The following is a 24,098-nucleotide window of genomic DNA, read 5'->3' on the forward strand; positions in this document are numbered from 1 at the left end:
GTCTTTTTAAATAACATGACTTGCAGCAGCTCTGCTGTGGCTTTAATACATCATGTGACTTGTGCTGTGTTATAGGAAAGATCCCAGTGCAGCTGGACCCTTTATCTGAGCTGAATCCCACAGCCCATATTTGATGATGACCATTGTGTTTTCACTAGATGCCTTTACAATGCAGACTGATGAGACAGAGATAAAAGTATTATACATTTTATTGAGGCAATCATTTATGCTGAAACTTTCAGAAGTTACAGAAAATCTGCTTAATCAGTGTTTAACTGGATTTGTATTTTTTTTCTAGCATGTACATATTTTACTTTCAGATTAATTGCCAATTAAAATGTACTGAAGGTGCTGAGATAATAATGGTTGTTTTCTTTGCTTTCTTTTTATGTAGCAAATGGTAGCGAGCTCTTTATCGGCAGTGTTCGATATGAGGACACAGGAGCTTACACCTGCATAGCCAAGAATGAGGTGGGAGTGGACGAAGACATTTCCTCTCTTTTTGTTGAAGATTCAGCCAAGAAGACCCGTAAGTCTTACCTGGTTTCATTAAATCCAGGTTATACCATAGTTGGGGTGAATACTCGATTCTGATTGGCTGCTGGGTGTGCATTAAAACCTGATAACCGCAAGGTGAAAGAAGTAGTTCCGGTCACCTAGCTTAAATGTTTTGTATCACTTCGCCGGCTTCTTTAAAACAATCTTTAGCTTCATCATCTGGACGAAAACAAGCTGTAAGAGGTGAACTTTATTTCTGAACTGATGCTTTATTTAACCCATCGGGACGATCAGGAGATATATATCGCCGAATCTTGACTGCAGCGGTGGTGCGGCATGATGCGACGCGGACTATTTGTGAGAGAAGCAATCCAAATCGGAAAAAAAAACAAGAATTATGGACTAAAAACTGGTTAATAAGTATTGCTTTTGTAAGTGACAATGGTATAAGCGGTTTAATGGCCTTAGAAGTGTGCGTTATCACTTTTTAACCCACTTCACGGAAGCAACAGTTCAGGCTTCCACGGCGTGCGTTAAAAAGTAATAACGCACACTTCGTCGGCCATTAACCCTTACTTAATGTACAGGAATATTTTAAAATCACATCATGTACTTTTGCTGATTCTGAAAAAACAAAGTATGAAGATTTTTCTTTCTCTTTTCTCAAAGAGCTGATTTTTGGCTTTTGCAAACTGTAGCTTGAAATCAAAACAGTTTAGATTTGCACATCACAAATACACTTTAATTTGGGATTGTTAAACTCATAAGGTCAAATCTGATTCAAGGTCAAATAATGGCTAGATTTGTAAGATTGTGTAATAAAAAACTTGCATTAAAAATACTTCCATTATGTCTTGACATAAATCAACTGCAGTAACATCAACTGGATTTTTAACTTTTTTTTGTAACATCATGCACAAGTGAGGAACTACTAAGGAAAGGTGGTCATTCCACAGACATTAGAGAGTTTGACCAGTGACTGGATGTTCATTCAACCTGTTCATATGTCAAAGTATCCTTGGGCAAGGCACTGAGCATGTTAGCATCATGCATGGCAGCTTTGCCACCACTAGTGTATTAACGTATAAATGTGTGAATGGAGAATGATTTGTTAGGTGGTTGCTCGGTTCTTTTTGTCTATACAAGAAGGTGAAAAGTACAGTTTTTAACAAAGTCCCACTCCAATCACCCTTTGATCTATTTTCAGAATATTCCCAGTGGTCTTTTAAATAAGATTATGCCGTTTTAAGCCAAAATCAAAAAACCTGTCGTTTTCTAGGACATAGTTTTCGAGCGGCAGGAGTTCATTATAAATTCGCCTCTAAATTGTTGGACTGTTGGTATGGGGCAACCCCGCCCCCACCTTCCCTTCCCCGAGAGCTCTCTCATGTGAAATGCTTAGCAGAAGAAATTTTTGTGATTTTCTCCAGCACTTCATAAATAATAAGCTGCTTTGGATGCATGTGTTTAGTGTCTGGTCTTTCAAAACACTAAAATATATAATTTTATCAAGATGATGATCACAGACTAGAAAGAGTTTAACAAACAACTAAAAAATAACAAATTAGTTTCTGTTTTACTTCAAATAAGAACTCGTGATTTAGGATGATACATTGTCATGTCAGGACTGGTGTAAAATTTTCTGTTGCTGTTCTGTGTTTTATCCAAGATTAATTAATGTTTTTCCTCCCCTTTCTCACCTTTCCTTTTTGCTGCTCATCGGCTGACTCTGCAGTTGCAAACATTCTTTGGAGAGAAGAAGGTAATTCATTACACTTCCTAGAAGTGCTTCTGTATTCTGGTGAATAAGAAATTGCAGTGAGCACGTTTTGCACCCCTTTGGGGCCTGAAGCCCTGTATTTACTGTACAACTTCTTCATTTGCTCTGCTTCCAAAGACAAACCACAAACTTGTTTGCTTTGAGGTGAAATCGTTCCTCAAGTGTTTTCTTCTTCCCTCGAGAGTGAAAAATGTTTCATCCTTTTGTGCTTTCCAATGTGTTTTGCAGATACCAAAGGGCAAAGTAGTCGTACATAAAAATGAGACTAACGTATTTTGTAGATAAAACAAGATTCTCAAGGCTACGTAAAAAAAAACATTTGGTGTCAAGCTGTATGAGAATTAATTCTTCTTTGTGCTGTAAATAGAATTATCACAAATGCACTGTTACTACTGCGCAGCACTGTGGTTTAGAGGGCAGAAGTCAATGAATAGGATTTCCATATATCATCTAAATCCAGGAGAACAGAGTAAAACTTCATATTTTAGATACACTTCCTAATGGCAAGGTTTTGGATGTTTTCCTAATGACATCATTACATGACAGAAGGTTTCAGCTGCTGAACACACAGACGTCTGCAACACTAAGCCTCAGAAAATGACAGATCAGTCAGAAAACGTGCAGACAGCCCTGTTTGGGGCAGCTACAGTGGGCTGAAAGGATGTTTTACAGGACCCTCTGCAGGTGCAGACAAACTAAAGCTTCACAATGATGTCCCAGCTGAGGGGGGTGGGCAGTCTTCAGCGTCCCCCTCTGACATGCACTCGAATTGAAAAGCCCATCAAAAGTGTCAGATAAGACAGGAGTGGGATTTAAAGTGTTGGCGTTTTCGGCTTGTACATGTCACTTTTCAAACAGCATTTCTTCCTGTCTTTTCTTTCAGGGCTGAGTGTAGGAAACATGTTCTATGTGTTTTCTGACGAGGGCGTCACTGTTCTGCAACCCAGCGAATGTGAAATACGGAGACATATCAAGCGGACAGAGAGGATTGTTTCCACATATGTGAGTCCATGCAGATTTACCAAAAAGAGAAATGGGTTCAGCTTTAAAAAAAAAGATGGATTTTCACAAGAATGCTTTTTTTCCCTGGTGTAAATAAGGTCATTTTCCAAATGTTATTCAGCAGATATCAAAAGAGACCACCCTTATATGTATGCGAACTCCTAGACAAAGTCATCTCATGTGCAATATTGCAAAAGAACAGCTTGTTCTCATAATATAGAAGAACTTTCTTCCACCACCTTATGAAGTATTGGAAGTACCTTTGGGTTTTTTCCTAAAGGAAAAGAGCTGTAAACCATTAAAATCTTTCAAATGTAATGATCTCCAGCTCAATGAAGACAAAAGTTTTCTTTTTCTCCTTATTGATGTTAAAGAGTCACCTCTTACCTCATTACATGTAATGGGATTACTTGTGTCCATTAGTTAACAGCTTGCATCAATAGAGAGCATATAGTCTGTGTGGTAGACCATCAAGTTTCACTGGAGAGCATCGATCTAAAAAGAAAGAAGAGTTCTTTCGATGGTAAGAGTTCTTTGTTCCTCTGAGGTATTTGGATTTTATTGGATAGTGTAATTGTATTAGAGATCAATGCAAACCTGATAAACTGTGTGTTGGTGGGTCCCTGCTATAAACAGCAGTTTATCCATCTTGGCAAGACTAAGAAGAGGTAAATTCACTTAAAAGAAACTATCTTTGGGCTTGAAATTCCCCTTTACCATACAAGTGAGGTCTGAGAAGCAGTCAGCCTATCGGAAATGTGAGACAGCTCCTTCAGGATATCAGTACTTCTCCATGTGGTAAAACATGCTCAAGTTCAACTTTTGAGTTCAACAACATTAACACTCAGTCTGCCTCAATTCGACAAACATTAGAATGACCATGGCAGTCATTTTTGCTGCTCTGACATTTGTGTTTAATTTGGATTATATTGAAAAGATCTAAGAGTTTTTTTGGAGAATAAGTAAAAACACAGAATAGTTTCCAAAATCAACTCCTATAACTGTTCTCTTTTTATATTTGTCATTTTGTTTCTCTTGGGTTTAGAATGACGCTTTAAGTAGCTTTTAGCTTCAGAGAGCATAAAAAGACGATAAAGCAAGAGAAAGATCAGGGAAGAGTAGCAAATTGTTAAACATGAAACCTCTGTAAAAAAAAAAAAATTAAAAAACTCAGTCAACTGGACTGCTATGGTCATTTAGGGTAGTAATACTCAGATCTCACATAAGCAGTCAAAATGTCTCTGTATTTGTAGAGTTAAACTAGCCTGTTTCCAATGTAAAGTGTCACTGTAACATCTTAAAGCAGCTAGAAATTCGCAAAGCATGTTAACAGTTACTTGTCAGTATAGCATCTTGGCTGATGCAGAAAATATTGATAAGAGGCAAAGATGAACTTCCAGATTTGGATGTACATCTACGTATGTGCATTAGTGTTTATGTCAGCAGTGTGAAATGTCTAAGGTGTGTTATTAGCTGAGAACTACACAGCCTTCAAAGGTGACAAAATATTTTTACCTCTAGTTGTGCGTCATTCTGCTTTACAAACTCTTCCTGTGAAAAGTAAAACAAGTTTTTTTAATAAGGTATTGCATAAAAAACCCAGCACAGACTTTTTCCCGCCTCTCATCATTCCATCTCTTCTGTCGCCTCTTCTCAGGAGGAGATGTGCCCCAAAGGTGAGGGAGTGTCTCCTCAGCGCTGCGTGTGGTCCTCAGCAGTCAACGTTAGGGATAAATACATCTATGTGACACAACCTCTTCAAAGCCGCCTGCTGGTTGTTGATATCCAAGCGCAGAAAGTCGTTCAGGTGAGTGTGGAGTATAGGTTACTACTGGTGTCTGTCAAATTAAGGAAAAGTTTCAGAAAATACTTGAAAGTTAGTGTCACAGAGGATCCAAGAAACAAAAGACAGACTGACTGAAACTTTATTGACTTTTTACATTTACGCAGAACAGAGACTTAAAAACAGGGAAGTTATGGTGACAAAACCTCTAAAACTTGTTTTTTTTTTGAAGATCCACTCTGGAACCTTTCCTCTTGGCAAATGCATGTTTGAGTTGAGTCTGAGATTCCAATGAAGAGATGCAGAAATTTAACTTAGATCAATGAAACAATTTCTGCTGTACTTAAGGATTTAAAGCTTGGTTGTGACTGACATTTAAGGATTGCATCAAGAAAAGGTTCAAATTAAACTTCCTCAAGAAATAATTGTTAGCTTTTTTATTTTTCTATCCAAATGTTGCATCACAAGTAAAGCTTGCACCCTTAAAATTACAGCTCGCATCATTAATATGTGCTTTAGTTTGACTTCACATTATGATTGATGACAATTTAAAAACCTTTTTGCTACTAATTTCCATTTACCCAGAGCTATTAAGCTCACAACGAGAGCATGGCACACAGCTCTTTGTAGTTTTACATACTATCTTACTTCTGTCTTGTTGCTAGGCAGGTTTCTTTAACTGAACAGCAGCAGCTGTGTGTGGACAAAAATGGAGCAAGTTCTGGACATAAGAGATGGGCATGCTTATGATTTTAGTGCTACTGACCAGATGCACCAGCTCTCATGGGATCCAATCATGGTTAATAGTTAGTGTGGTGCTCCCTGCTTATTTGAGTGCTTGCATAACTTCAAAAAAAATAAAAAGAGTAATTTGCTTACATAAAATTGGATGTGGTGCATGTCCAAATAGGAAGACATTTCTAACTGACTAATAGTGTGTAAACACTTTTTATTTACATCGGTTAGCAGACTGAGACCCCACAGACACATTTAGGTGTAAAATTGTGATTTTATGGAAACATCCAATGAAATGCTCACATGGTGATTGGACTCATAACAACCCGCTGCTTTAGAGGAGTAAACACAGCCTATTACTTAATAATACACTCTAAGCTGAGCCTAATTTTCTGTCTCAAAAATAAAAAAATCAGTTTTGTCAACAAAAAACTAATACTGCCAGTGTTTTGATATATGCCAGTCATCCTGACACTGTAAGTTGCACTCAGGTCCTGCTGCAACCAATCTAAGAGGCTATATGCTAATGAAATAAATCAAAAGCACCTGAAGCATAGGAAACAATCTGCTGCCCAGGTGGGTGCTGGCTGCTTTGCCATTTATCTTTCCTGTAACGGCTGTTTAGAGACTGAATCCCTCAGGGTCTCCTTCAGGGTCAGTGTCATTTATACTGAGGTGCAAGATGAGAGGAAATGGGTGCAACTCGAAGGAGGAAGCAAGTGACAACAAAGGATGTGAGCAAAAGCCTGTGTGAAGAGAGAGAGAGACATGGCACGGAGCAGGTGGCAGCGCAAAGAGTGTCACTATAAACCAGTTACCTGAGCTTATTATCCTGCTTGGAAAATGGGATTAAAGCAATGGAGGGATTATAAAACGAAGGGCCTCTGAGCACAGACATATAAAGAGACCCTTTGCCTTTTTGCAGGAGGTTATGACACTGACTAGTACATACAGTGTTCAATTATTTAGCAAAACCAGATAGTTTCATGTCGGGTTTTTAGGTCAAATCTAATCTTTTTACGAATTAATGGAATCTATTCAGCATTTCATAAAAACGTTCATGTATGCTGAAAGAACAATGTGTTGTTCAGTGTGTTGTGTCACAGTGTGTGACTAAAGAACCAGTCACACACAGTGTTAAACCACATTCTCACCCTTTATTGCAATTCTCTGCACCCCTGCCCCTGGACCCCTACACCCCCGACTGAATGGGGTTGTGTTTTCTGTTGTCTGAATCAGTGCATCTGTGCACCTCTTCCAGGTTTTTTCTGCTTTGTACTCTCGGGTCGGGCTCAGTTTCCACAGACAGCAGATTAAGGTTGTAAAAGCACAGACAAGCTTTAAAAGATTTTCACGTTGTTTCCACTCCAGAGAAGAACTATTTTTCTCAACAAAAAGAATCGAACCTTAACTAATGTATGAGACCTGTCTTTTCAAAACCCTTCCACTGTGCCTGAAAAAGAACAGCATAAAAGATAATCCAAACTTGTGTTTAATATTTCATTTTTAGTTTGCTTGTTGGCTTCTTTCAGATCAGAGAGATGAACTGTAGTTGTCATTTTTGGATAGCTTAGTTTGTCATTTGTGAGCCCTCGGAGGCATTTGTTAAACCAGTTTAAAGATATATTGGATACCTGAGCAGCATTAGCATTCCTATTTCCATGTTGGCATTGAATACTCTTCAGGAGCTTGTCTAACAAAACTGCATCCATCATTGAAGCGTATCTCACCTTGAAATTTCAAAGTGTTCCTGCATCCAATGCGCTTCACAAGACCTCCTTAGGTTTTCCTCCCCAGGTCACATGTGCAGAAACGTTTTCCTAAACTGGATTCTGATCATTGCGCCTTAATTGTTTTACATATAAGCAATTTTTTCTTTGGTAATTTTAACATACAAACGCACAATCCACCACTCAACGTGAATCATGATCCACTAAACTGCAAACTGTGTCATTCTCTGAAATGCTTGCAAAGTGTTTTCACATGTTTCTAGCTTAATCTGTATGCAAGAAATAAAGGCTGCATTATAAACAGTCAGTAAAGGTCAAAACATATTTTAAGTCTACCATTGAATTTGTAAAATGCCAAATTCCTATCAGCAACTTTAATGTTACGCAGAGGCCGACATCAATGCAAATATGAGTTTGTATTATTTTTTACTCATTTTTCATGATTGGAGGAGATGAGTTCACATGATAGGTTACCTTTGGTGAATGGAGAGAAAAAAAAAGTTTTAAAGTATCTGGTTGTGTGTAAAACTTGAATTAGAGCTCACACAATACATTTTGTGTGTACTGTGTGTAATTGCAATTGTGTATTCACATGTACAGTCAAATATCAAAAAACCTATGAATACAAAATACAATTTAAACACCGACAACTTGAAATTACACCTTCTTAAAACTAACTAACTCTAACGCATACAAATCTCTAAATAGCACGCACTGATGCCCTGATACAGACTTTTCACCTCTCCATGCGTAGATGATGTGTTTAAATGCCACTAAAATCCTGGGTCGTCAGAGTTTTCTTGTCAGCCACTTTGAACTTAGATTGCGAATTGTGAACACGCATTTTTAAAACACTCATCACTTATTTTTAAAGTTTTTTCAGAACTCTCCACTCCCTCTAGGTAGGGGCACCCCCGACGGCGCTTCCATTACAGAGCTCTTCCCCGAGTGCTGGTCCCCAATCACTGTCCTCCTCCACACCCAGATTGGACAGAGTTGATCAGGTCAATGACAGAACGCACTACGGAGAGACCTGATGGACTCTTAGCTTTCTGGGTTGGACCCGGTGCTGTCTGCTGTCGCTGTGATAGGGGACTGGAGCTCAGGGTGGAACTCCACACTGGAGGGGGTGTCGTGCGGCGCAGCAGAGAGGGAGTGCTGAGAGTTGGAAAACATCGAAACAAAAGTTATTATTATTTTTGAAATGCGTATTCAGACTTTTTTTGTTAAAGAAAGTGAAAAAATAGGCAGATATTATTCACATTATAACTTCAAATTAGCTGATAAGAAAACTCTGACCCAGCATTTAAAAGCACGATCTATGCACAAATCTGGAGCAGTGAAGTCCTAAAACCTTCTGTGCACATGTAACTCTTATCTGTGCTTAAATGTGGTTTTGTATGCGTGTATTGTGCGACTATTGCCTGCTATTCAAAGATTTTTATGCGTAAGAACCGTTTTGAATTCATAGTTTTAACCTGCTATAATTTCAAGTTGTGCGAACATAAATTGTATCTTGTATTCATAGGTTTTGACATTTGAGTGTACATGTAGGAATGTATTTTATGAGTTACAAATCAAGTTTTACGCACACACAAATTAATTGAAACTCTTTTATCTCCATAAGTTAGAGACACCAACCTTTAATATTAATTGTATGGACAAAAATACTGATGATGCACATAAGGACTGTTACACCCCTGTCTAGGGGTTTGTAAATGGGTGTAACATAAAGGTAAAAAGGGAAAACTAAATTCACAGACTCAAAAACTCTCACGAGACCCAGGCTGAAATTAAGCTGGGAATTTATTTACAATGAAAAACTCAAAACTATACAAAAACCACCAAACCCAAATTACAAGGACAAAAGCCTCCAACAATGTCTATCAAATGCTCTGCTGCTGCCAGCTGGAGAGGTGATGTGGCAGTTTTTAAAGCTGCTGCTGGAAGTCCACAGCCAATCAGGTTCTCCGGACACTGTGGAATCCAATCTGCACGCTATAGGAGGGAAAGAAAAAAGAAAGACAGAACCTCCCACTGCAGCAGAAAACCAAAGAAAACAGGTACAGAAAAACATTCCAAATATACAAATAAAACAATATTACGGCCACAGCCGTGACAAGGACAATTGAGGGAAAAAAGGTCAATCAAACATCATACTAAAACAGATAGATTACAGCAGCATCACATCCAGTTTGACTTCTATCAAGTAAAAGCCGGACACAAGTCAAAAAAAAAAGGAAAACGTAACATTAAAACATGTTAAACAGTCTGATGTAATTGAACTTTTGCACCAAAAGGGGACAATATTTTGGCTCACGGTGTGTGCGGTAATGCATCCCATCCCACCTCTGAGCATGAGGCAAGCCATCAGATCCACATGAGTCCCTAATCCATCAAAAGTGTGTTTGCATCTGTAATGCAGCTGTTCACCTGTGCTCACATTGTACTCAACACTTGTAAACTGCATTGGATAAAAGTCTCTACTGTGTGCAATTACATTACACAAGAAGCTTGTTATTGTCATGTGTAATAAACCATCTGTGATGTCTCAACAGTATAAAGATCAGGAAGCAAATGATTGCTGACAAAGGACTTTGTAGTCACCAGAAATGAGACATTAATTATGCGCTTTAATCAAATTTTATCCTTTTATTGATCATTTTAAACCACTAAACAATATAGATTTAAAGAGGGCCTTTCTTCGTGTTCCTTGGCTCAATTCACAATGCCAGGCTGAGCTAACCAGAGAAGTAGAAGTTAAGTAGTGAATTAGCAGCAGCTGGATCTCTAATTTGATGTTGTCTGATGTTGTTCGTTGTTTAAATCTCTGAAAACATCAACCAAAGAAAATATTTTTTTCAGATTATTTATGCATGATTTATTAGCAAAAAAGAGAAACTGTGAAGTTTGGAGCTGTTAGTATCAAAATTTTGTAGTTTTTTTTTTAAATGGGTTCTGAGAATATTTGTTCAAATCATTCTATCCAGCTATGCCTGTGGGACTTTCCAGTTTTCTTTGGGGGGATTTTCCTGCACAAACCCCCCAGTCCACCACACAACATGAAAACAAATAATTTTCTTAAAGTAATTCTCTACATTAGACTTTTAGGTTTTCTTTATTCCAACCATTCAACCAGTTTCCATTGTCCTTTTCTATGGGAAACACACAAACAGACAGACCACATCCACTTTTGTCTTAAACCATAGAAAGGCAGTTAACACTTAGTTGACCGGTTTAGAGCAGAGGGCTGGACCTCACATTACCGAACACGGAGCTTGTGGTCTCGCTCTGCTGGCGGGGGTGTCAACAGCTCCGCGTCTGCTCAGCCAGAAGCAGGGTAATGGATTGCGTTATTCCTTGTTGTTGACACTGCAGCAGATCTGAGGTTGATGCATATCCCACCCCTTCATATCCCACGTCTTGCTTCTGCTCTTTCCTTCTTCTTCCTTTTTGTCTGTACACAAATGTCCATTCTTTCTGATGTTTTACCAGATGTGTCAATAAAAGTCTCCAAAAGAGACTTCGTAAACATTCAGGCTGGATTCCTGTTTCCAGTGTTTTCTGTTCTTGCCTGCTGAAGTTGCTTGTTTAAAAAAAAGGATGACATTATTCTGGGTTCCAAACATTTGCACCACAGCCACCGTTTATGAACTTCAAATGTTTCATGTGAGAGGAAATACAGGTTCAGCGCACATATACACCATATTTCTGTTTACTACAAATACTTTGTTGAATAAATACAGCTACTCAGACTTTAACACATGCCTCATTGGTCTCAACTTACTATGAAACTGTCAGGGCTGTGTCGGAGAGCTTTCAGACAAAAGATGCAGAGCATCATTTCCAACTAAGAACAGAAAATCAGAAAGATTGAGCGTCCCTGATCTGACAAATAGAACATTTTATGAGGTTTTTAGTCCTTATGTCAATTAGCTGCCAGCCATTAAGCAATAAGCGTCACCTATTTTTTATTTCCTAAAAATTAAGGACATTTGATTACTAGTGACTGCTAGTGGATAGACAATTACAAGTTATTTAAAATTAATTTAAGTGTAACTTTTATCTTGATGTACTCTTTCATTTTTTACATTTAACTTGAACCCCAATTCTGATCATCTTTTGCTCTATTTTCAAAGTATTCCCAGTGATTTTTGCTTATTATAATTATGCAACTTTTAGTGGGCGGGACTCCTGCTATCTTACAGCCCCTCACAACCCCAATCCAACATAACTGGCGCAACAAAAATACAGAATAGTATTAGAGCTGTCCAGTGGAAAGGTTTTGAGCCAGACACCAGTTTAGATCAGGGAATCAAAGACATACGTGGATTTATTTGTCTACAAGTGTGTGCATTGGAATGAAGTGGAGCATGGAATTTGTGGCCCAGCGCATTTTATAAATCACAAATAAACATTTTTTCGTCTGCTCCTAACTATTTGAATAATTTCCTAATATGTGTCCCCTTAAAAGCAAAATTTTCATCAAAGTGGGTTTTTAACATAGTCTTCTCATTTTAATGTTGTACTATTTTGAGTTTTTAACACTGTTTCTATTTCCTGTTAATTAAAAACGTGAGGAATTTAATCCTCCTCACTTTCTCTTTGTGTCTTTTAGGCTGTGGCAACAGATGCTTTTCCTGTGAAGCTGCTTTATGACAAGTCTCATGACCAGGTGTGGATTCTAACATGGGGAGATATGGACAAAACACACCCAACCCTGCAGGTAAGGGAGACCAAAATAGCTCAATGATAAACTGTTTGCAGTCTATATGCTTTATTTCAGTGCAGACATGGTTGCCATCAGGTTCCAATACAGAATCTGTATTAGTCTGTTAAAGCTCTGGTACTCTGGCAGAAAGTAATGTATTATTATCAATCACTTTACAATTAATTCATGGACCAAACGGATTAATTTCATTATCATTAAAATGTTCACAGATTTGAAAATGTTTTTTTTCCTTAATTGTTTTATTTATTTATATTCATCATGAATTTGTTCTACGTGCAAATTAAAAAAAAATGATGCATTGTAAACTTTTTACTCATTCTTCTATTCCACAAATGCCACAGTAATGCATTACTTTTTGGAAAAAAACATCCAATTACAACATTTCATCATGTTTAGGGAGAAAAGGGCTTATATATAACAGTAAAAATTGTCAACTTTTTTGTTATTTTGCATATTTTTGGTTTTCAAGAAACAAACTGTTTGACATTAAATTGAGCAATCAAGTTTATATTTATGCCCAGATTATGCAGAACGTGTTTGGATTACGGTCCTTATTTTCCGTTTTAACCTCTCATGGCATTCATCAAAATATCTGTCAAGTCTCACAGTTTACTGGTAAACAGGATTTCAGTTTGAACTATTTTTTTTTTCAAACTTTATTAATTTCAACCATGTTTGAAAATCTTTGGTGTTGGACCGGACGGAAAAGAAAGGAAGGGAAGAAGAGAGAGGGACGTTAGAGAGAGGGGGGGCTGGGGGGTAAGAGGGTGATAATAGGAGGGGGGAGGGGTAAAACCATGAAGCAGCATAAAGCAACAAGTTTACTGGTTGTTTATCATTACGGTAAGGTTCAAATGTAGTACAAAAAGGGCGGGGCCTGTCCACACACACACTCAAATGTTATCAACACACCTGTTAGCTGAAAAAATGTCCACATGTCAACATGTACACAAAACAGATACGTTTGAACCATTAACACGTTAAACATGATCATTTTTTATTTACATTTTTTTATCTTTGGTTTATGTATTTCTAAATCCAGAAAACCATTGTTTATAGAACACAGTCTTTAAAGATAGTCTCACTTCAAGTTTGAAAAGAATCTCAGGATTAATTGGATCCAATTCCGTATCTAAATCCCAGTTTGTGGAAATATATTAAGGTATGTGCCGTGACAACGTTTAATCTATATGGGTTTTGCAGCATTTACCAAGTGAGCAAAACAGCAATTCACAGCTGTGAAGTTGTCTGCTTATGTCTGGCCTCCCTTTGGACCACTGGTGTTGGAGGCTTCACAAATGAGAAATGATCACAGGTGTGGTTGTTTTTAATCCACCTCAGGGGACCAGGCGGGATGAGGGAAGAGGGATGAAGATGCAGAGATCGTTGAGGTGTAGGGGGGAGGGAAGGGAGCAGAAGTGTCACTGCGGAAAAAGGTGTGATGCTGTTTTTAAAGGACCAGTCATGAAGTGTTTGTTTGCTTCTGTAACACTGGAGAAGACAAGAGTGAAGCTATAGAAGCTTTGCACTAGCACGCATGCAGTGATATCATTAAATGATTGAATGTGTCATCTGGATGTAGGGACACAGTCGCTGTGGTCCCTCGCTACATCTTGGTTTGTGGTTTTACTGTTTGATTATTTTTTTAACACCAACTTTACATGCTATAAATATATTTATTTTTAAATTTACAACGCACATTATTCTGCATCCTGACTGCATCCACTCAGCATGTTTTCCTCCAATCAGGATCTTTGTTTTCATTCTATAACACTGGAGTTATTTACTTTGAAGGTTCAAACGTTGAGAGTTTCAACAAAAGAGAAAAGTGTGAAAATGTTCATGTCTGTCAAAAAAAAAAACATAAAGTCTGTAGTGAGGGGTTAAAACATCAAAACATCTGTAATCCTACTTTGTGGTTTTACCTACTGTGGGTTATTTTTAGAGCGAAACCCCTACAATAAATGAGGGAACACTGTATTACAAAGGATGGAGAGAAATAAGACTCAATAAAGTGTGCAGCTTTTTTTGTCCTAGGCTGTTTGAAGCTATATTATGCATTTTCTGGCTAGAAAACATTTTAATGTCATTGTCACTGGTACATTAAAATTCAAAATGCACTCTCTGGTCCCTTCAACACTCGTACATTAAAATAGGAATTTGCCATGGTAAAACTTCCGACTTAAAATAATGAATAATACACAAAAATACATAAAAAGTGCATCATTTGGTCACTAAGAAAAGAAAATTCTTATGAAGATGATGTCAAATAAAAGTGCATCAGTCATTAAAAAACAGGATACACAATTAACAATTGTTAAAATTGTTCCAACCAGACAAAAAATGTAACCTAAAAGAAATATATATCTAAGGTTATCTGAATAACCTTAGAAAAATTAATGCATTTTAGTACAGGTGTTACTATTTGGTAAAAAACCTATATGGCTTTATTTATTTTTTATTTTAACACCGTTGTGTAGCTGTTCATGGCTTTTTCTTTAAACAGTTTTACAAGAGAAGCTTGTTTATACTAATAAATCAAATGCATAATTTAAGGTTACAATAGTATTTTTTAACTTCGCAAAATGTTTAAACACAACACTAAAAGGTGTTACTACAGATGGGCTTCGATAGACGGTAAGAAAACTGGCCATCTGTGTGGGGGATTTAACAGTTTTTCCATTAACTTATAATTTGTGTGGACAAACAGAGCCGTGTCCTTGTGTTTCTCTAGTCTTGTTTTTTTAATAAAATGCTCCAAGAAGGCTCATTGAAAATCAAACTGGTTTAAATTTCCATAAATTAGATTAGATTACATTTGGTATACAACTGCTCAATTTTTGGTTTGAATTTGACCATCATAGTATAGAAGTCAGAGAGCTGCTCTCCAGACAACATTGTAGTTTTTTATTCACTTAATTTGCCCTCCTTACTGCATTCATCAGAAATATTTATTAGTGAGCAGGGCTTGAATTGATCAAAATGCAATTGCAGGGTAACCACATAATAGATTTCAGGCCACGTGGATTCCTCCACAAATAAATGTTCCGATAATGTCATCATCATTTGGACTGAAAGTAATTGACCTGTTCAGCAACAGCCTGTCGCTACCAGAGCCAAGGCCTTGCTTCAGCAGATCGTACACGTGTGTGAGCGTGGCTCTGTGTTCAAAGCAAACATTGTGTAAAATGTGAGTGGCTGTGTGCGCGTAGCACGTCTAACCAGGCGAGTTTGAAGACGGTTCAATAACTCTGTGTAAATATCAGAGGGAGCGTGATTGTCAATTCATTAAAGAAGACAAATGAAGGAATCTGCTAGGCACAGATAGAGACATGGCCTTTAAGGCTGTCAGTCCAATCTGCATCTACCTGACAGGAAGAAATGGAACTCTGAGGCACTGTTGTGTCTGTGTGTGCACACGGTAGAACTGCAGGAAACCATCAAAACCCCACTGTGCAAGTGCATAATATCAGAGCCTCTTGAACACAACATAGGCGATGTATGTTATCCATAAATCAGCAGGTAAACATTTACAAAGTTTGCTATTTCTCGCTTCTTTGCAAACTTAGGATACACTTTTTGGTCAAGATGAGTAATTTGAGTAAAAGAAATAGTAGAGCTGTTTGAATGTAGTAACACTGGAGGGAAAATAGAAATAAATGTGATTATAAGTGGGCCATACCAACTTCACTCCGTATTATTTTTATAAAAGTTTTTAAGAAATGGAATCAAATTTATCATAAAAACTGCTGCTTTTTGGTTTATTTTTTGTAACATTTGTACAGTTTAAGCAAAACATCAGATGCCTTCCTACCAAAGGGAATGGGTAAAATATGATCAGTTTTAGTTTTTTTATACACAATTTCATATGAAATTTTGGTTCCCTTATGCTGCATTCAGTAGAATTCTTGTAATGTAAATAGGAAAACAAATTCATAAATATTTGTACTACTGCCCAGAGTTTATTTTTTTATTTTTTTGCATTTTTGTCTTCAGAAAACTACGGAGCCCCTGAAGGGCCATTGAAGAAAAAATATTGAAGTAAACATAAATAGATAAATAAATTTTACATAAAAAAAGAAGTTAAAACTAAAATCTATCGGGTGTGCAACCGTTACTAACCTGTTTTTTTTTCGTTTTTTTTCTACTATGGCCCTTTAGGAGCTCCGTAGAAACAGTTGTAGCATTTAAGAATTAATTAACTTTAGTTTGTTTTTAAGTGGTAAAACAATTACTCTGTACTTGTGTAGTTATTTACTTTTTAAACAAATGAATTAGATGAGTACTTTCCACTCAGAATTTTGAAGTAACTCTTGAGTGTAATTTTCTATACCCTCCTCTGACTGAATATCTGTTTTTCAACCAATACACCGTTTAATTGTCACATAATAGAAAAAACTACATGTTCAGAACCAAGTCCCTCTCAGGCATTAGGTCATCCATTGAGGCAGAAACAGAATTACTCAACAGGTCCTCTGTGCTGTGAAAGGATAAAAAATCAAAGATGAGTGACAACAAAGGCGAGTCTGTGACATTAAGAGGGAAGCACCTGCAGGCCTGCAGACCACAGCAGCTCCATGAGAGTTTATGCCTTGAACCTAATTAAATTCCATCACTGGGTTTTGAAATCTGAAACAGGATTGTGAGTTGAGATGAGAAGTCTAAGAAAGATGATTCAACTAGTACCACCTTCTAGTATTTCAGCAGTTTTGTTAAAAGTAGGTCTAAAAACTGCCATTTTTGCTTTCTTGCATTTTTTTTGAGCTCCTAAAGGATGAAGGAGCCTGACTCCCCACTGTGCACTGAAAAAGTAACTGCTTTTGAACACTGACAACTAGTTATTTTCTTTGCTCTTCGCACTTCCCTGAAGTTTTCTCTACATATTTCCAGCCACACATGCTTAGCTATTTAAAGAGGGAACGTTTCAAAGACAAGGAAAGCAAGAAGCTTTACTGCACAAACACTTGACCAGTATAAAGATTTGTTAATCTGTCTCTGAATACTCAAACCTTATTCATTAGATAGGATCCTTAAAGAGCTTGCTCCATCTTTTTTTGGACGACTAACACTCTCACTAACACTCTCATGCCAGCTGGAAGTCTGAGATAAGATTATGAAATACTTTTTAATAATGTACTTGTACCCTTAATAAATTAAAGTCGTAAGGCAAATATGTAATAAATTATAAAACAAGGTTAAGTTAGTTATGATTCTTTGAACTTCTTACTATATGTTGCATATCATTTCTCTGCACTCCTTGTGTCATCTTTGCCAAGGTGACAGCTAATTAGCCTGGGACTTGCAGCTATGTATGCATGCTGGGTTCAAAGTCAGAACAGGACTGCTAACATCTGCTGATTTTCTAAGTTTCCTTTTTTTTATCCATAAGATACGTGTCAATATTTCAGAATAAGAGGCTGAAATCTAAGAACTCAGTGTAATAAAGGCTTAGAGTAATGTAAATACTAGGATATATGTAGTGAAATATTTAGTAGAGGATTTGATTAAGCGATAATTATCAAAGTTGTGAGCAAAGCAGAAATGTGTCAAAAAAAATCTACTTTCATTTTACAGTGATTTTCACACACAGTATTGCATCTTGAAGTGCAAGAAAAAGACCCCTATAAACAAAGACACACAAGAATGTGCGAACGCTTGTTCTAAAGTAGAAAAATACCATTTTAAAAAGAACCAAGGAAGTTCTGTCAGAACAGAGGAGAGAGTTTGAAGTAAAAGTAAATGAATTTAAAAAAGGAAAAGATAAAAATATAACTGACATAAATTAGTCTAAAAAAATGAGTATTGATACAAGATATATGTATATATTTTTGACCAAAACATTAAAAACATTGACCACATTTGTTAGTATTTATAATTTTAAAGTTTTATCTTTGAAGAATGCAAACAAATGACTTAATATTTTGGATTAAAAAAGAGATTCTTTGTGATTTATAAATTAATTTAAACTTTATATGATTTATTTAAGTAATTATGTCTGATATGGACTTGAGCTTTGGGACTCATAAATATTGTTTACTCATAAATATTGTTTACATTCTTTGACCGTTTCTTAATTTGTTCATGTGGCACATTTTTCTTGGCAATGATGCACTAAATTCATCTTTCACTTACTATTAAACACCTTTAACTTCTACATCCAGAAATGCTGCATAATCAGTGGTTTTATTGTTCCGTCTAGTAACAAAATCTTTATGTTTTCAGAAAATAATGACAAAAGTTTGTAATAGGCCTTTTCCTCATGTCTTAGTATGTCTGTTAAATAAGTTTGACTGTCTTTATTACCAGGTAATTCCTCAAGCCAGTGTGGGAGAAGTTCATCATACAATTCGGACAACTTTCCAGAGGGTGAATGACTTTTTCATCCCTCCAACTAACCTCATCATCACTCATGTGAGGTAAAGCAGCCCACGTTTTACCAACTCTGACCTTAAATGCACCAGGAATCTCAAAACTGTCTTTGGCAAAAAGAGCAAATGAAAATTCTAATGAGAATCACCATGTGTGTTAATCACATCCTAAAAATCTCAAAAGGCAATTAACCTCTCTTCTGAACTTTGTCGGTGCAGGTTTGCCTTTGTCTTCCTCAGAAATGAACCTGCGATCCACAAGATTGATCTGGAAACCTTTCACCGTGTCAAGAGCATAAGCCTGAAGAACTACAGCTGCATACCAGCCAGCATGGCCTATACACACCTGAGCGGTTTCTACTTTGTCCAGTGTCAGAGCAAGAGTCATCTGCATGCCCCACCCCAACTCCTCATCGACAGCGTGACAGACGCTGTGATTGGCCCTAACCTCAATGTGACAGGCCAGGCCTATGTGTCACCAGATGGCCGTTACATTGTGACACCTGACCCACAAAGCTCAAAGCTCATAGTACAGACAGTCTCCTTCCAGGGGGAGTTGAATCTTAACAAGGAAATTGACAAGTCTTTAAATGTTTCTGATCTAGTTTTCCAGCGATCCTTCACGGAGTCTAACCAGCATGAGATTGTGGCCACATCAAGGTCAGGCACGGACTTGCTCTTTGCTGATCTTTCTTTGGGCCGAACCGAGGTTCTCCAGAGTCTCAAAGAGCCATTGGCCCCCAAGGCTTGGCCCTGGGCGGGCCCAAACAGAGTGGTGGTTTCCAGTGGGTTGTTTGGACAGTACCTGGTGACGCCATCTGTTGAGTCTCTGTTTGTCCTTAACGGAAAGCAGAGAACGCCACACTGCGAGGTGTCAGACATCAAAAGAGGAAACACAGTGGTTTGGGTCGGAGATGTATGAGTTAAAAAGACAATAAAGAAAAGCAGGAGATGTAGTATTAGTGCAAGAAATGAAAAAAGAACAAGCGGAGGAAATCAGGCCCAATAACCTAATAAGATTTATCTGAAAAGAAGTTGTGGACTCAGCCATGGGACTGAGCAGGAGGGTAAACATGGCTGGGTTTCCTGTTATAAAAGTTCACCTAAAAATAGAGCAATTGAAATAAGACTAAGAGAATATGTTGTGATGTTTCTATTGGGAGAAAGTATTAATGCCGTTCAGTGCAACAGTGATCTATGTGCACTTAACTAAACAGAATTGTACATTATTGCACTTCCGTCCATGTTATCACAGCAAATAGGTTTCTGGAGACGTGTTATTAAGGAACTATGAACTATGCACAATGCTCACTTTTTTTAGAATCAAAAGCTTTCCAGTTTTTCTTTATATCAACAATGTTTGTCGTTTTCACCAGTGCTGCATATAATCACCACAAGCTGTTTGTCCTGTCTGCCTTTAGTGTATACGTGTTCAGTCTTTTAAAAAGCTACAAACACCACCTGTTTACTCACTTTGTTCATGGTATTGTACTGTACTTTCCCTCTGAAAGCTTTCATTCTTCTCATACCAGCAGAGGTTGGCTTTATGCACATGTGTAATTCCCACTATTTTCGTTATCTATCCAAAGAGCCCAATTGGTACATTAGCTGTCGACAATGGGTGTTTTGGTCGTGGGGGAAATGAAAAGTACATCCTCTGGTCTCTTGTAACGGTGTAATCTGTCCCTTGCTGTCTCTCACTTTTACTCGAAACCTCCAGCTCAACTCTGTGCTGTGAAGCCTGAAAATGCCACTTATACCACTTAGCAGATTCCCTCAGGGTAATGACTCTGGTTTACACTGACCCATATGCCAAGGCTGTGCAAAAGCAGCATCAACTCCACCATCTAAAGGGCTGTGAGCATTTGTGCATCCTCAAACAGAATTGACCATTAAAGCTAAAATTCAAGCCAAGTAGACTTGAATTTTTAGCCATTATACTTATCAGATGGAGATTTGTATTACAGCTGAGTCAGGATGAAAACGTATTTGGGAAGAAGATTGGAAGGCGGCTCAGCCAAGTTTTCATCTGTGTAAAATATTGCTGTTGTAAACCTGTATAGCCACTTTTGAAAGGAAAAACATTTGCGCAGACGGCAACTGAACAAACACCAGCAACTCGACTCTAACAGCACATACTTTAGGCCTGTGGGTAAATTGCATCATCTTTAGTGTAACTGTGTTGTTTCACTTGTGTTAATCATAATGATGAGCCATTACCAAACAAGACAACATTGCAGCTTTCTCTGCAGTTTCATAATGACAGGGACTATTTGTCTCCAAGTATTTCTGCCTCTTGACAGCGGTGCTGATCAACACGTAAATACTTAGTTTGAATAATGACTCACTGACTTTGAAGTATAAAATGAGGTTTCTGGCAAAGGTTTAATCTTTCCATTTTTGCTTTCTATCAGGAGCAGCAAGATTTTTTCAGAAGCTGACATCTTGACTGAAAACCTTCATTTTAAAAGAATGGAATCATGACAACAACACCACCCCAGATAGGAAATGGCTGAAGCCAGTGTCACATTACTCATTTGCATTACTTTGCAGATGTCAAATCTGCCTAATTAAATGTAATCCTGAGAAGAGTGGCCATCAACAAAATGGTCAAAAGGAATTAATTTAGTTAATGACCTCATAATGACCACTGCAACGAATTCATTTGCATTTTATGAAGGAACTTCACATGGGTTGATTGAGCCTAAACTAAACTGACAACTGCCCCACTTGGTTATGAATAAGACTGCTCCTTAAGACGTCCAGGCACAGTGTCATATCAATTACATACAAAGAAGTAAAAAAAAATGTAAATATCTAAAACTCTTACATGTATTGGCTAGCGGATGCATTGAAACAAGATGACCACTGACTGTTTGTCAAAGCTGTGTGATAAAAAAAGTATCCAAGAACAGCAGAGAAAAAAATGATAATTTGTCAGATAAAACGACAGATCAAGCAAGAAGTTAGTTCTCTTTTTATAAACTATCAAGATATTTAGTCCATACAGAGCAATTCATTAAAAAAAAAGTCCAATCCAAGTCAAGTGATATCATTGCCAGCTAAAGATTTTTAATGTTTAAATTTAATTAAAACAAAAAAAATTGTATGTTCTTTAAGTCTGTAGAATTAAAAAAAAACGTTAATTAAATTTACATTTTTGGAAACATGTTTTCCTTCCAAATTTGTTTTAATCAAAGGACACATTTTGAAGAAGAAAAACATTACAGGTAGACTGCTAACAATTTAGTTGTGTTATGTTAACCAGCAGGAATTAAGTTACCCTAAATAATAGAGTAATGGATCATCAAGTGGTAAATTCTTTGGTTTAATAATTTGTCAAATCTTAAACCCTAAATTTTAAGTTGGCAAATATTAATCTGTTTTCTAATTTTTGCTGCTCACTAACAGTTCCGCGATCATTTTTATACTCATGTTAACATTGCTAATTATTTTAGCACAGTTTCCGGGAAACCTATAAATCAATCATTACAATTCAGCCATATATTACGTGATTATATCAAAGATAAATTAGACGGCAGTGAAAATTTGGAATAAGTGATTTGCTACAGGCAGATGAAATAAATCAAGTTTTATTGAAAATGTTCCTGCCTCAGTCCCTGCCAGCAGTGCTTTAGAAAGACAAATAACGTGTACAAATTCCCGCAGCCTTTTAGATTGTGCAGTTGGTGACCTGTTTTCATGTTTATTGGAAGACACATTGAAGCCATTTCAAGTTAAAGTCCTGCTGTAGCATCTTTAGTTTGGTGAACACTGGTGCTACAGGCTCCCCTTATAAACAGTAACCTAAGAAAATAGTAAGTGCCCCTCTTGCAGCGTGATTGTGCCTGTAGCAGTCCACCTGGATTATATGTGTAGAGCAGAAGCCAAGCTGTGTTAGAAAAATGGAGGATTGAAGCAGATTTGGTGTTCTTGTAACTTTGGTGTTTGCTGCTAAACCCAACCACAAAGACTTTTCTTTCTTAAAAGAAAATAATTAAAAATCACAGTTGATGAAACAGCATTGTTGGTATTTCTTAGACCACTGTTGCACTGAGAACAAATGCATATCGAATCTGGAGTAAAATTTGAAAAGATCATCTAGTTTTCTAAAAAATAAAAGGGAAAAAAAGAGACTTTCTAAAGTGACTTTAACATCAAATATTGCTCAATTCTTTCTTTAAACAAGTTCACTTTGCTAAGCGGCTCTGAGACATGCATGTAACGGCAGATCTTCAACCCGTCTACCACTGATGATCAGTGATCTCACAGTCAGTTTTACCACCTGCTTGTGAAAAAGTCACTTTCCAGCCCCTGTCATCGTTGTACCTGTTGATTCAGAAGTAGGACATTGCTACTAGAGCCAAGGAGAGCAAGAGCAAAGACACTGCACTTGTGCTTGCTAATATAATTGGCTAGCTCATGTTATTTGTGTGGATCTATCCTCAGTGTCACATGACCACTCCTGTAGCTCTCCTTTATTCCTGAAGTAAGGAGCTGCAGAGCTGAAACGCTCAGTGTGATAGCGCCCTTGATAGGAACCACTGTTGTAGATAACACTGTACATGTTTAGAACATGTTCAGACATGACAGAAGTGACTGTACAGTTTTCTTTATGCATTTTTGTGTGTTCTGGTTTATGAAGGAATTGTTTTGTAAGAAAAAAAGGAATAAAATATATTGTAAAAATCATTTTGAAAATGAGTCACTTTTTGTCAGTGTATATGGCGCCAGTAAAATGCTTTTTTCATTACTATCAGGTAAGCCAAATCTGAAATATTAGAAATGTCCTCAAATTCTGGTCTTGTAGCCCAATACAGAACAAGAATATCGCACATTTCCTATTGCAAAAAAGACACTACCTGTACAGTGGTCCCTCGTTATACCATGGTTCAACATTTGGAGTATTGCGGGGGGTTTTTTTGTCCAATTTTGCAAGTTTTTTTTTTTTTTTTAACCATTTTGCTATCTTAGATGACCCCACCCTCACATTGACGTGTTCTCCCTACCATGACAAAGGTGGATAAATGTGGAAAGATTTCATGTAATCCATGGACACCAGTGAAGATCACAAATAATTGAAGAAAAAAGGTTCAGAGCACTGTCTAGTGGGTCTAGATGACCCAACTCCCAATGGTAAAGTGCCTAGGAAAGCACAAGGGTTACAGAACACATTGTTCTCTGCTTCCTGATTGGCTGTAGACCTTGTTAATAAATCTCTCTGCCATGTCTCCTCTACAGAATGCATTCAGTTTGCCAGGTTGACATAAATCTCTTAGCGCAATCAGATCTTTGGTTTCATTCCAATATACTGGACCTATTTTTCTACAAAGGTTTGAACTTTGATATTTTAATATGTTTGAACATTTTCATTTTGTCTGAAAACAATTGTTAATTGTCCAGTGTGTCGACATTTTAGAGCAGGGGTGGGCAATTCCAGGCCTCGAGGGCCGGTGTGTCTGCATGATTT

At 37.3% G+C, this 24,098-nt stretch overlaps 1 protein-coding gene across 2 annotated transcripts in view; it reads left to right on the top strand.

The window, feature by feature from the left end:
• Window positions 1-23,320, top strand: part of fstl4 (follistatin-like 4) — a 192,413-nt gene extending 169,093 nt beyond the window's left edge. For both annotated transcript variants that reach the window (XM_011483178.4, XM_078931092.1), the window contains 7 exons: window positions 395-529; window positions 2,234-2,260; window positions 3,162-3,280; window positions 4,938-5,087; window positions 12,147-12,254; window positions 18,567-18,676; window positions 18,848-23,320. In XM_011483178.4, the coding sequence (XP_011481480.1) occupies window positions 395-529; window positions 2,234-2,260; window positions 3,162-3,280; window positions 4,938-5,087; window positions 12,147-12,254; window positions 18,567-18,676; window positions 18,848-19,550 (1,352 nt within the window). In that variant the 3' untranslated portion in view covers window positions 19,551-23,320. The remainder of the gene's footprint in view (window positions 1-394; window positions 530-2,233; window positions 2,261-3,161; window positions 3,281-4,937; window positions 5,088-12,146; window positions 12,255-18,566; window positions 18,677-18,847) is intronic.
• The last annotated feature ends 778 nt before the right edge of the window (window positions 23,321-24,098 follow it).

This window comes from Oryzias latipes, chromosome 14 (genome assembly GCF_053564925.1).
Source record: "Oryzias latipes strain Hd-rR chromosome 14, Olatipes_Hd-rR_3.1".
Lineage (NCBI taxonomy): Eukaryota > Metazoa > Chordata > Actinopteri > Beloniformes > Adrianichthyidae > Oryzias > Oryzias latipes.